The 13,235-nt window shown below is 33.0% G+C and overlaps 1 protein-coding gene across 1 annotated transcript; it reads right to left on the bottom strand.

The window, feature by feature from the left end:
- Positions 1 to 4,427: 4,427 nt before the first annotated feature.
- LOC145269422 (uncharacterized) lies at positions 4,428 to 13,171 on the bottom strand. The gene is made up of 2 exons (XM_080125105.1): positions 12,684 to 13,171; positions 4,428 to 6,440 (listed from the first exon to the last, which is right to left on the bottom strand). Exon 2 carries the CDS (start codon positions 5,768 to 5,770, stop codon positions 4,910 to 4,912), a length of 861 nt encoding a protein of 286 aa, XP_079981231.1. The 5' UTR covers positions 5,771 to 6,440; positions 12,684 to 13,171; the 3' UTR covers positions 4,428 to 4,909.
- Between the last annotated feature and the right edge of the window lie 64 nt (positions 13,172 to 13,235).

Raw genomic sequence — 13,235 nt, 5'->3', positions numbered from 1 at the left:
AAATAGAATTTTATTTGTCCATATAGCAAAATAGAATTTTAAAAACATGAAACGTTTATAGAGGTTTAAGAATAATTTTTTTATAGAAAGATTTTTTTTTACAGTAAGATTGTATAAACATATATCAAATTTTAAAAACATGAAACATTTATAGAAGTTTAAGATTAATTTTTTTTTTACACAGATAGTTTTTTTCGCTGTAAGATTGGATAAACATACATCAAAATATAATTTCTTTTGTCAATGTAGCAAAATATAATTTCTTTTGTCAATGTAGCAAAATATAATTTTAAAAACATGAAGCATTTATAGAGGTTTAAGAATATATATATATATATATATATATATATATATATATATATTTAAACTTTTAAACTCCTCGGCCTAACGTTTACAGGGAATATGAACTGGAATAGATACATTGAGAGCATTGTCAAGGCTGCTGCAAGAAAGGTTGGCTCCCTCTACCGTGCTAGAAAACTACTTACGCCTGACAGTATCCTATACCTCTATAAGGCCACCATTCGCCCATGTATGGAGTACTGTTGTCACATCTGGGCTGGTGCATCTGCTGCTTGTCTTTCGCTCCTGGACAGGGTTCAAAAGAGAGTCGCCAACCTGATAGGTCCTGAACTGTCATCTAGGCTTCAGCCTCTGTCCCATCGACGAGATGTTGCATCCCTCTGACTGTTCTACAAATACTTTAATGGTGAATGCTCTGACGAACTGCAAACACTTGTACCTCCCCGACGTAACTACCCCCGACAAACTCGACAAGCTACTAAGTCTCATCCCTTTACAGTAGAGATCCCTAGATGCAAGAAAGCCTTTTACTCCAATAGTTTCTTCCCCAGAACTGCGGGTCTTTGGAACTCCCTTCCGAGATTCTGCTTTCCCAACTGTACTGATATGCAGAAGTTCAAGTGTAATGGGTACAAACATCTTTCTACTCATCTCCCTTCATAATGACCCCGCTAATTAAGTCCCTGATAGTAGCCCCCTGCTTCAAAGTGGCACTGTGCCTTGTTTGGGGTGAAAATTGAATAATATATATATATATATATATATATATATATATATATATATATATATATATATATATATATTTGAACAGAAAGATTGTATAAAAATGTAGCAAAATATAATTTTAGTTTGCACACACTTTTAGAAAAGGAAGTGGTATTGACCCCTTTTTTTTTTGGCTGACAAATAACATCTGTCAGCCGTTCTTGAAACTAAAATACACACATTCGCCTCATATCACTATTATGCAGAAGTGCCATAACTTGAACATTTTAAAATGGAATTTTAAAAAATGGTATTTAAAATAATAAATCAGTACTTGTACAGTTTAATCAAGATCTTAAAAAATAAAAAATTATCGAAAAAAGGATATGTTGTATGTATCCGTTTTGGACTGAGGATCTCTCAAAAAAAATTTCATTTAATTTGATCGAGTATTTTTTTTTTTTTTTTACAGTGGAAAAACACGTTTTCATGAGAGCGTGTTAAAGTCAGCCATTATGGAAATTTTTAACATGCCACGGGAAGATAACTCTCTGTAAAGTGCCGACACTTCCTCCCCATCTTTATTACTAGCTCTTCTTCTTAAAAATCGAACCTTTTGCTCGGTATCATAACAAATTGTTTTTTCGCTGTAAAAAAAACCCCTACTTGATGAAATTAAAAAAAAAATTTCAGAGAACTTCGTTCCATAACATATACGTACAATATGACCTTTTTTCGATATTTTCATTTTTTTAATGCTTTGGTTAAACTGTACAAATACCAATAAATCTTTTTAAGCGTTTCAATGATTTTTCTAATAGTTTAAGATTAGGTTTCTGAATTTTTGAGATAAGGACTGGTTATTCCTATTATTTGGATTCATCTCACAACTGCTTTTTTTTTTTTCATCTAGGTAAGATACACCTGAAGAAGGTTGGAGGTTACATCGAGCGAAACGTGAAAATGACACTCAAGATAATAACAGTAGTCCGATGAATTCAAATAAAACGAGTTTAAGATTAGTTTTGTTGTTTTAGAATAAACTTTAGAGTCACATTAAGGATAATTTACAATTACAAGGTACCTGCATTAATGGCGGAAACTGATAGGAGGACATTTTTTTTTGTAGGTTTCCGATTACTATTTGATTGCATTTGAAAGAGTAAAGCCTAAAGATGATTTCCAAATAGAAATAATATATTTTCTACATGTGCAAAAAAAGAAGTTAAATGAAAAATGGGTGAAGCTGAGATAAGTAGGTCTTGCAGACGAGCCTCGTTCTGACATTCGCTTGGTTGGTCGGGTTGTTTTGTTGAATATCAACCCTTTTCAGGTTATTTAATGCCGAATCCAATGATTTTGAAGAACAATTTTTTAAGAATATGTTTGTTTTTTTCAAGTCGGTTTCTATTTAACCCATAGTTGGGACTCTAACAGGTACTACCACTCCAAGTCGGACAGAGTGAACCTGGGAGCAATGGCAATTTAAAAAAACAAGTATACTCTATTAAAAAATTGTTCTTCAAAATCACTGGAATCGGCATTAAATAACCTGGAAAGGGTTGATATGCTGTAAAACAAAAACAAACAAACATTAAAATACTCATAAAACAGACACATGGATGCAACATTAGTGTGATGGGACAGGGGTTGGATCTTAGTTGACAAAGCGTGACCTATTAGATTGGAGCCTGTTCTTTGGACCCTATTAAATAAGGAAAGATGAGTGGTAGTGGCAACACTAATTCATACATGGGCGAATGGTGGCTTTGCAGAGGTACAGGATACTTTCAGGTATTAGTAGATTTCTAGCACAATAGAGAAAACTTACCATATGAACAGAATAATTTGGGGCAACATTTATAGCGATTTTTAATGTTCTTAGGTAGTGATTCGTCATTTTACTGTGTTTTAAACTTCAAATTGTTCTATTCTTATTATATAACAGAAAGAGAAATTGAAAGAAATAGTAAGAGATACAAATGTATTGCAAACTGTAATGAGATATATGCGAGATTAAAAGAGAAATAATAAACAGGAATAAGAAAATATAGTTAACCATATATATATATATATATATATATACATATATACGCGAAAAGAAATTAAACTGTAAGTTGAAACTTACAATCAAATTTATTGTTCGACTGAATACTCTGAAAAACAATTTACAAAGTTTTTGTTTTGTGGAGTTTTAAAGAACGTTATTCTTGTTATTCTTTTCATTAGAGGACAGAAATAAATCAGCAAATTATATTTGTAACAAGGCTAGAATTTGCTGGTTATGGCATTAAGTAAAACCACGATTTATTATAGTCATAAATTGCAAAGATGTACATCCTTTAAAAACGAGTGAAAAAATGTAAGGAATGTAAAAAATAATTAAAAAAAACTGGGTATAAAGTTGCAGCTTGCATGAAGACTCTTTCAAAGGTAATCCAAAAGGCAAAAATAATTCCTTAGAATCAAATCCAAATGTAAATCCAGTTGAATACAATTATTCCGGTTGGAAATTAAAATATCTATATATAAATACTAGTATTTATGTTAGATTTAAGTTTACCATTGCTTATATCAGGTAAACACTGCATCTCCTTTGATTTCATTATATATATATATATGTTTGGCTGTGGAATTTATTATATACAATCTCGCACATTCTGAAAATCCTATCATAAGTTGCTCGCTTGGTTAGTATTGCTGGATGGCATCGTCCTTTCGAGTTAAAACTCCTACTTGTGAGACATCAGCTTGGGGTTATTAGCTGGTTGGATGACTGCGTCCCTTGATGAGACGAAGTAGGTTCATTTCACAGTCGGATTTCAGCGCGGTTTGCTTGATCTGTGTTGGTTAATTGAAATTTTATGTGCAGGGCGTTTGCTCAGTTGGTAGAGTGCTTGCCTTGCATGCAAGAGGCTCGGGTTTCGAATCCTGAGTTCGAATGTGTCTAACTGATGAGCCCAAATGAGGGCGAAACTCGAGTCTTGGACTTCCGGTTCTTTGACTGTCATGGCTCTTGTGGGCTGTGACGTTGTTTGGCTGTGGAATTTATTATATATATATATATATATATATATATATATATATATATATATATATATAGTTATTCATAAACAGCGGTTTTACAGTTTATACCTCATCAGTGTGGTTAAACCAGCAAGTGTGTCAAGCCAGGATTGAAACTTAACCATTGATCTGATGGTCGGCACCTTTAGCCCTGAAGTATCATAACCCAAATGTAAGTGCAATAAAAGAACCAGAAAGCTAGAATTAGTTTTTATCTAATGAGCACCATCAGCGATTTTATTTACAAGAACTCTATCAACCAAAAGAAAACTATTTACATTGTGTGAGATATTGGAAAAGCCGAGAGCACTGCAGAAGACAAAAAGAGTGAAAGAAAAACAAAACAAAACAGATAAGGTCATATTGAAACAATGATTTATTGTATTTTGTTTACTTTTATCTTTAAAAGAAATTTGATAAAAATATTTTACAAACTTCAGCAAGCTAAGTTATTGACATGTTCAGGATAGTGTACATTCTTTGGACCTTGTTTTTTTTAAATAATCGCGGGAAAAAATCCTCCCTTTAAAAAAAAGAATATTAAAAGTGATATTCAAAATGGCGAAAAAAAAAAACAGAATTTTTTTTTTTTGGGGGGGGGGTCGAATACCAAAATATATTATGAACATTTGGTCAGGGTTTACATGTAAAGTATCCTCATATGAGATTGTCCTAACAAACCTTTGTGCAAAATCGTTTGAGGATGATGTTGACTAGATAATTTAAACACTCTCACTTTCTAAAGATGTCATATTATTTTGTTCTAGCAAAGCATGGGGAGATCTCACCTGTGTGTAGGATCGTTTGCTGCATTTCCACAATTATTACATTTACATTAAAGTACATGCACTCGCATGTGTCTTTTAAGATGGGTGCTCCGTGAAAATGCTTTCGTACAATATTCACAAGAATATGGTTTCTCACCTGTATGTGTTCTTCTGTGAGTTATCAAATCTGACCTATTTGCAACTGAAAGTCCACAGACTTCGCAAGAATATGGTTTCTCACCTGTGTGTGTTCGCATGTGGGACTTAAGACTGAAATTGTGTGCAAACGTCTTTCCACAAACTTCACAGGAATATGGTTTCTCTCCAGTGTGAATCCGCATGTGCACCTTCAGATTGACACTCTGCGAGAATGCCGTTCCACAAACGTCACAAGAATAAGGTTTCTCGTTTGTGTGTATTCGCATGTGATTCTGTAGATTTGCCCTGTCTGAGATTCCAATGCCGCAAACCTTACAAGAATACGGTCTCTCGTCAGTGTGCATTTGCATGTGCCGTTTCCAATTGCCAACGTTCATAAACGAAGAACTGCAAACTTGGCAAGAATAAGGTTTCTCACCTGTGTGCACACGCATGTGAGTTTTAAGTTTCCCGCTCTGTGAAAATGCATTGCCACAAACTTGACAAGAATATGGTTTCTCCCCTGTGTGTATTAGCAGGTGGCGGCGAAAGCTAGAATTGTGTGAAAACGATTTTAAACATACCTGGCACGAATAAGGCTTCTCACCGGTATGCGTTCGCATATGAATTGTCAGTTTGTTACTCTGTGAAAATGCCTCATAACAAACTTGACAGGAATAAGGTTTTTCACCAGTATGCATTCGCACGTGGGTTTTTAAGTTATCGCTTTGTGCAAATGCAGTACCACACACTTGACAAGAATATGGCTTTTCACCTGTGTGTATTTGCATGTCAGTTTCCAGACCAGAATTCAATAGAAAATGCTGTTGTCTACAATTTATGAAGTTGACTTTGAAGTTTGTCACCCATGTGTTTGTATCCAATTTTTTTCAAATCATAACTGCTTGAAAATGCAATTTAAAAAGAATCACAAAATTATAGCTACTCATTTTTCTAAATTTTTTGTTTTCCAGGAGGTATGGCATTCTATTGTACAGCAGTTCTTGCTATTATAATGAGGATTTTACATGTGATAAACTTGATTTATATACATTCTCAGCTAAAATAAATCTTGATTTCTAATCATGTATACAGAAAGGATGACGCATTAACTGTGAAATCATTCGTCTCTATTATTCTGTAAACAAATGTTAATAGTCCCTCATTCAGATATTTTCATGTTATCCATAAGACATTAGTATTTAGTTATCTATTCCCTGTTGGAATGTTTGTTTTCCATAGCAACTGCCTTTAAATGCGGTTCCACAAGTTTCACAAAAATATTTGTACATTTGAATCATGTGAGTTTATAATTCTGATTCTGTGAAATTTTAGGTGCACAAATTTTGCAATGATATGCTTTTTTGTTGCTTTTGTGTATTTTGTCAGTTATTGGTAGTTATTCGTGTGTGTAGACTTTTCCTCGTTCAGTGTCAAACTAAATAAAAATCATCCTCCCATCTGTAAATGAAGAAAAAAAATGTAATCAGCACATTTAAACATACTTTATATATTTATGCAATTCCAATACATTATGAGAATCTTTTTTTCAATAATAAACAATATATATATATATATATATATATATATATATATATAACATTACATAATCAATCAACTAAATGAAATATTCCTCATCCGCTTTTAATGATCAACAATTGTAACATTGTAAGGGAACTAATACGTTGTTGCCTCAGCAAAAAAGAATAGAACAGAACTTCTACTCGCATTTTTATTGTACAACGAGATTTATTTCATCATTATGCCATTCCACGAGACCACACCTTATAAAGCCATGACCACCATCTTTAATCTCTCTCTCTCTTAGATTCCACCTGAAGGTAAGTCATATAGCCACACAAGGCACACACACGTGGGCGCTTGCTTCTTTGATTATTACATTCAACTCTACAAGTTCATAATTTGCATCATTCTTGAAAAGATCCATATGTATAATCCACATTATAAAATGGCAAATGAGACTGAATGTATTCTACTGCATTATACAATGAATGATGGTTTCTGAAACCCAAAACCCTTTTCACTAAATAATATCAAAAGATATGAAAAATTCACATTAATGATGATACAGCATTTATAAAGTACTTCTTTTAAACTCCTCGGTTTAATGTTCACAGGGAACATGAGTTGGAACAGATACATTGAAAGCATTGCCAGGGCCACTGCGTAGAACGTGGGCTCTCTCTGCCATGCTAGAAAGTTACTTATGCCTGAAAGTATCCTGTACTTCTATAAGGCCACCATTCGCCGATGTATGGAATATTGTTGTCACATTTGGGATGTTACATTCTAGACAGAAGTCAAAAGTGAGTTGCCAACCTGATTGGTCCGGAACTGTCATCTAAGCTTCAGCCTTTGTCCCATTGAGGAAATGTTACATCCCTCTACCTATTCTACATGTGAATACTCTGAAAAACTACATGCACTTGTACCTGCTCGACGTAGTGACCTCTGACAAACTCAACAAGCAGCAAAATCCCACCCCTACACAGTTGAGATCCCTAGATGTAAGAAAGCCTTCTACTCCAATATTTTCTTCCCCAGAACTGCTAGACTTTGGAACTCCTTTCTGGGATTCTTCTTTCCCAACTGTACTGACATGCAGAAGTGTAATGTGAACAGACAACTTGCTGCTCATCTCCCTACATAGTATCCCTGCAACTTATGTCCCCGATAGTAGCTCCCTACATCTAAGTGATGCTGTGCCTTGTTTGGGGTTAAAATGGAATAAAAATACAAGATAATAAGACATTCAGAAAGTGTATAGAAGAAATCCTATTAAAAAATTAGGAAACAGTTTACTTAGCAAATAATCATTACAAAAAGCACACTTTAAGTTATTTCATTTAGAACAAAAGCAAATTCTATAAAGAATCTGCCATATCAATGAACATTCTTGAAACTGGATATAATCTTAATACTGAAAGTAATAAAGGACAAACTTGTCATCATATTTTTTGGTTGGTTGTTTTTGTTTTACGACATATCAACCCTTTTCAGGTTATTTAATGCCAACTCCAAAGATTTTGAAGAAAAAAAAATTTGATAGAATATATTTGTTGTTTTCAAGTCGGTTTCTATTTAACTCATAGATGGGACCCTAACAGGTACTACCACTCCGGGTCAGAGTGAACCTGGGAGCAATGGCAATTAAAGAGTGGCTCCACACTCCCCAAAGCCCGCAAGCTGGGGCCTCACCACTGGATATAGGTTAAGGTCATATCCAGGACCTTGTCATCATATCGATTGATTTAAATTTCTAGTTGACAGTACAACTGACTTAATCCAATGGATATAAAAGTTTAGAATTCCTAATACGTATTACCGATATTTGATTAACAATGCATTACAGAATATATCTGGAGTTTACCTACATGAGATGTTCCTAAAATATTTATTTTCATTTCATTCTCAATTTGCTGACAGTAATAGTTGAACAGTCCCATGCTAGTCATCTCAAAAACGATAACTCCCTCTAAGTTGGACAAAAATTTATTTACATTCATGGATCATAATCGACTTTAACTAGACCGGAACAAGTTGAGTCAAACATATTTAACCAACTGTTGATGACCATGACGAAAAGTTCTTTGAATTGATTCCATTCATAGACAGTGGGTCATGCAATTTAGGGTTCACATCACTTGAAAGAAAAACAAACAAGTCACTGATGTGACACATATCACTATATAAATTAAATATTCCTATGGCGTATTATGGCATGATGAAGACCTGCAGAAGCTCTAATCGGACATAATCTTGTCGAAAATTTTTATTCTTGGGTGTGTTTTTGTTACTAGTGATTTTTCCCTCTCTCTCTCTCTCTCTCTCTCTCTCTCTCTCTATACATATATATATATATATATATATATATATATGTATATGTTATTTGTTTTTGTTTTTGCAATACTTGTTTTGAATTGAATTATACAAAAGAGTATTTTTACCTAAATGCAAGTTGGGAATAATTTTCCCTTTGACCAATTTGGTACCCCCCAAATGAGGAGCAGCATACATATTATTTTTAAATATAATTATCCACTGACATGAGTTTCGTCATCTATGACTCATCAGAGTGGACGAATCTAGTGAGATTCAAAATTGGGACCCTATGGACAGAAGCGTAAACGTCTACTATTAAGCTATGTTGTACGATTGTTGAAATGTATCGTGTTTTATGTAGATGTTATTTGTATTTGTTTTGAATATATATATTTTTCATTATTTTTCACTCTCTCTCTACTATTTAATGTTTCTTAGAATAATTATTTTGTTTCGTCAAGACATCCTTTGTGTATGACTCTGCAGCACTGTTTGATTAATCTGCACCCCTCTATTATTAGTCGACTTGGCACCAACATTCAGATGGAAATCATGTGCCGCTGTGCTATCTATGCCTTCAACATAATATGTAGAAGTGCCTTCCACATCAGCAAATGACCCACCCTAATTTCTCCAATGCCTACAATCACAAAGTCCAATGAAGAAGACTATGAAGGATTTCTTCATGAGAAAGTTGACACTCATGCTGGCTTGGTCTGAAAGAAAAAAACGATGCCAATAGACAAAGTGCCATAAAAAGGCAGTATAGAGAGAGTCCTGGCTTCAGCTAAATGTTTGCAGTGACTTCAAAAAAGCATAAAAAAAACAGAAGACAGTGTCTCGAGGGCAAGGTTGAAGAACAGTCAGTATGAGGACACCAAAAGTATGTATTAGACAGCAAATGCTGACAGGTCGGAGTCGGACACTGACATCAAATAGCTACAAAAAAAAACAGCAATTATGCAGACAGTGATGGCGACCTTGAATGGGCACCTTCCAAAGTCAAAAGAAACGTTTTTGAAAGTTTCTCTACTGCTATAAACTTAGGCTTGTGCAATTCGTCTTTTGTTTGAGATAATTGGAAGTTGAACTTTTCTCTTTTCTAATCACACTTATGCCTATTCTATGCTGTTAAATAAATGCTTAGTTTACTGGTTGGCTTTATTTCTATCTTAATTTGTTGATGTTTTCCACCTTATATATTTATAAAATGGAAGGTATGAAATTACCCCATTCTCATATGTACTGAATGATTTTTTAAAGTTAACTTTTCTATTTATCTGTTTGATTCTATTTGTTCTTAGTCTATTGTATGATAATTGAACTGAGTGTAGATTTGCTTTATCTATATCAATTCTTGATATGCTTAACCCTGTGTCAGAATTCAACGAAGCAAAAGTACGGAATTGCCCCAGGTTACTCCACATGAGTACATGCAAAACCATCTTTATGAACTATATATTGCCATATATATAGTGTATGTTATAAACAAACTAGTCTGGGTGCCCCGCGTTGCCCAGATGTTTGGAGGTGTGTGTTGAGCAAAAAAAAAAAAAAAAATGGTAGTAGACACTAGATGAGTTATTGTTTGTTTCATTTCAATAAAACAAATACGAATATTCATTTATTTATGTATCATTATTCATTGGATTACTGTTCTCATCTTGAGTGTGATTTTCACAACGTTTCGGTCGATGTAACCTCCAGCCTTCTTCAGGTGTATCTTGTCAAACTCGGGAATCTGGACGAAATTTTGAGCGGAACCCTTTATTTACTTCACGGGGTAGTGTGTTCTTGTTTTGTCAGCCATGACTGGATAGAGGTTCTAAGTAATTCACAAATGTATATTTCGGTTGCCCACACTGAGGATTGAACCTTCAACCTTCAGGAGAATATCACTTTTACAATTGAATTTTTCCAGTATTCTTACCATTGCACCACGGGTCCTTGTTCAAAATGAATGAACACTTTGACCCTTCCCTTTAATATTTAATAATATTTTTAAAAAATTTAATAATGTTTTTTAAAAAAATCAAGTCAGGAAATTAACCAATTTTAATGACATTTTCAGTATTTATCAAATAATGAGCACGAAATACAGTGAACCCATTATTTTTATTTAAATCTTAGTGGAAATTATTATTTTGTTTAAACAAAATACCTTTACTAAAGTTATGGTTTTCAGTAATAAAAAAAATGAATCTATTTTTGCTTTTTTTATGAAAATAAAGCATCGTAAAATATAACAATTAAAATAAAAATTAATTTTTACATGGACATTACGATAAAAGCCCCTAAAGTCTGTATTAATGAATTCTATATAACTTGAAGAAAAATGAATTTCTCGAACTACCGATATTATCATTGAATTAAGCATTGTTTATTTAATATTTTCACACAAAAAACCTATAATAGCAAAAATATTTCTACTTTTTTTTTAATTACAGGTTTTGTATAATTTTTATGCGTAAGATTTTAATATTTTCCTTGCTTGAAAAAATGTGAAACTTTCGATGCAACATAATTTTTTATATAATATTGAACAATAATTTGAAAAAAAAAATGTTAAAAACAGGAACATAGAAAAATAATTCAATTAAAAAATGGAAAAATTATACAAACGTCCAGAATAGAAACGTACGGATGCACGTCTGGGGGAGGGGGGAAAGAAAACTAGCATCCCCCTTTTAATTATGTGACGTCATTTTTACAGTCTTTCGACTGGCTGGAATTTTGGGTTTCCTGTTGTTTTTTGCATTTTGCGAGTGTCAGAATCACTCGGTTTTTTTAGCTAATTAATTCATGTTTTGTACAAACAAGGTGTTTTCTTTTAATTTATTTAATTCAATATCCTAGGACTTTACTAATTATCTTCGAAATAGACCCAGAAAACTAATATTTATCTTTTAAGGGATTTTTACAATGAATTTATTTAACTTCAAAATTTAGCTGAATTGCTTAGCTCGCCGTGAAAACATTTTTCATAACTTTTTTTTTTTTTCACGTGTACATATATTTTTTTCCTTTTGGAAATTAACTTTAGTCTTTAATCTTTTAAATACAATCAAAAAGTAGGCGGAGACTTACAAAACATTGATAAATCGGCTTTCAAAGCTAGGTCCCCTGTCTTTATTTATCCATTTTTGATCCCCTAAATATGTAAAGTTTGACTGTTAGAAGCCCACTCAATATATGACATGACACGGTAACATATATTAGTGGTTTTCTAACTGTATTTTGTATACTTTTCTTTTGAGTTTTAACTCATTTTCCAAACTGTATATATTTAGGGGAACACCGTGTCACCATTTATCTTGTTTGCATCTAAACTAGTGTAGTATCTGTTCTTCAGATGCTGCACTTCAATTTCTTGTTCTCTGTCAGTGGAGGAGAAATCCTTCACGACTGAGACAATTTTTATTTTTGACCCTTTTCTCCACATTAAAAAACGACCCTGGTGTCTAACTCTGTCCCGTGGGGAGACATTGTAAATAAGAACTACTGTATGATTCTCAAACCGATTAACCGTTTTAAAGTGAATAAAACCACCAAACACATTTCCAGATAGGTAGAAGAGTAATTTATCTTGCTTTTGGTAACATTTATTTGGTATATTTCTTAATTTTTAGCACTTTTTCGTAGATTGTAATACAAACACCCAAAGAAGTTTGTAGACGCTTTGAATATTAATTAAAATTAACTAAACCCATTTATTATTTGAATACATTTACCTTAGATCATTGCTGAATGAATCGTTTAATTAATTTAAAAAAAAAAAAAAACAACAAAAAAACATTTTTACAAAGTCCGTAGTATGTTTTTCGGAAAATCGTCCAACAAAGTAATTCAAATAATACTTACTTTTAAATATCTTCTTTTAAAAACTGACGTTGGGATTTCTTAAAGACGGAAGTGGAATTTCAAGATGGCGACTGAAAATAAGGTTCGCAGAAAATGTAAATGTACAATTAAATGTACAACTTAGTAAAAGACTTTGGTACTTTTACAGTTTAATCAAGACATTAAAACATGAAAATATCGTAAAACGTTTAAATTGTACGTATCCGGTATGGAATGAAGTTCCCCCCCCCCAAAAAAAAATTCACTTAATTTCATCAAATAGTTTTTTTTTTGTTGTTTTTTTTTACAGCGAAAAAACAATTTGTTATGATACCAAGAAAGAAGTTCGATTTTTAGGAAGAAAAGTTAGTATTAAAGATAGAGAGGGAGTGTCGGCGCTTTAACTGGAGTTATCTCCCGTGGCGTGTTCTAACATTCAAACAAAAATTTTTGAAAAATCCAAGATGCCTGCTTTCAATGCGCTCTCATAAACATGTGTTTTTCTGCTGTAAAAAAAAAAAAAAAAAAAAAAACAACAACAACAAAAAAAAACTACTCGATCAAATTAAGTGA

The sequence above is a fragment of the Euprymna scolopes genome, chromosome 45 (assembly GCF_053919585.1).
Source record: "Euprymna scolopes isolate OS-2025 chromosome 45, ASM5391958v1, whole genome shotgun sequence".
NCBI lineage: Eukaryota > Metazoa > Mollusca > Cephalopoda > Sepiida > Sepiolidae > Euprymna > Euprymna scolopes.
The sequence above is the reverse complement of the archived record's forward strand: the minus strand, read 5'-3'. Positions and strand labels throughout refer to the sequence as shown.

Bases quoted from the DNA above. Each gene is read 5' to 3' on its own strand.
- LOC145269422 (XM_080125105.1), bottom strand. From the start codon at position 5,770: ATGCAAATACACACAGGTGAAAAGCCATATTCTTGTCAAGTGTGTGGT.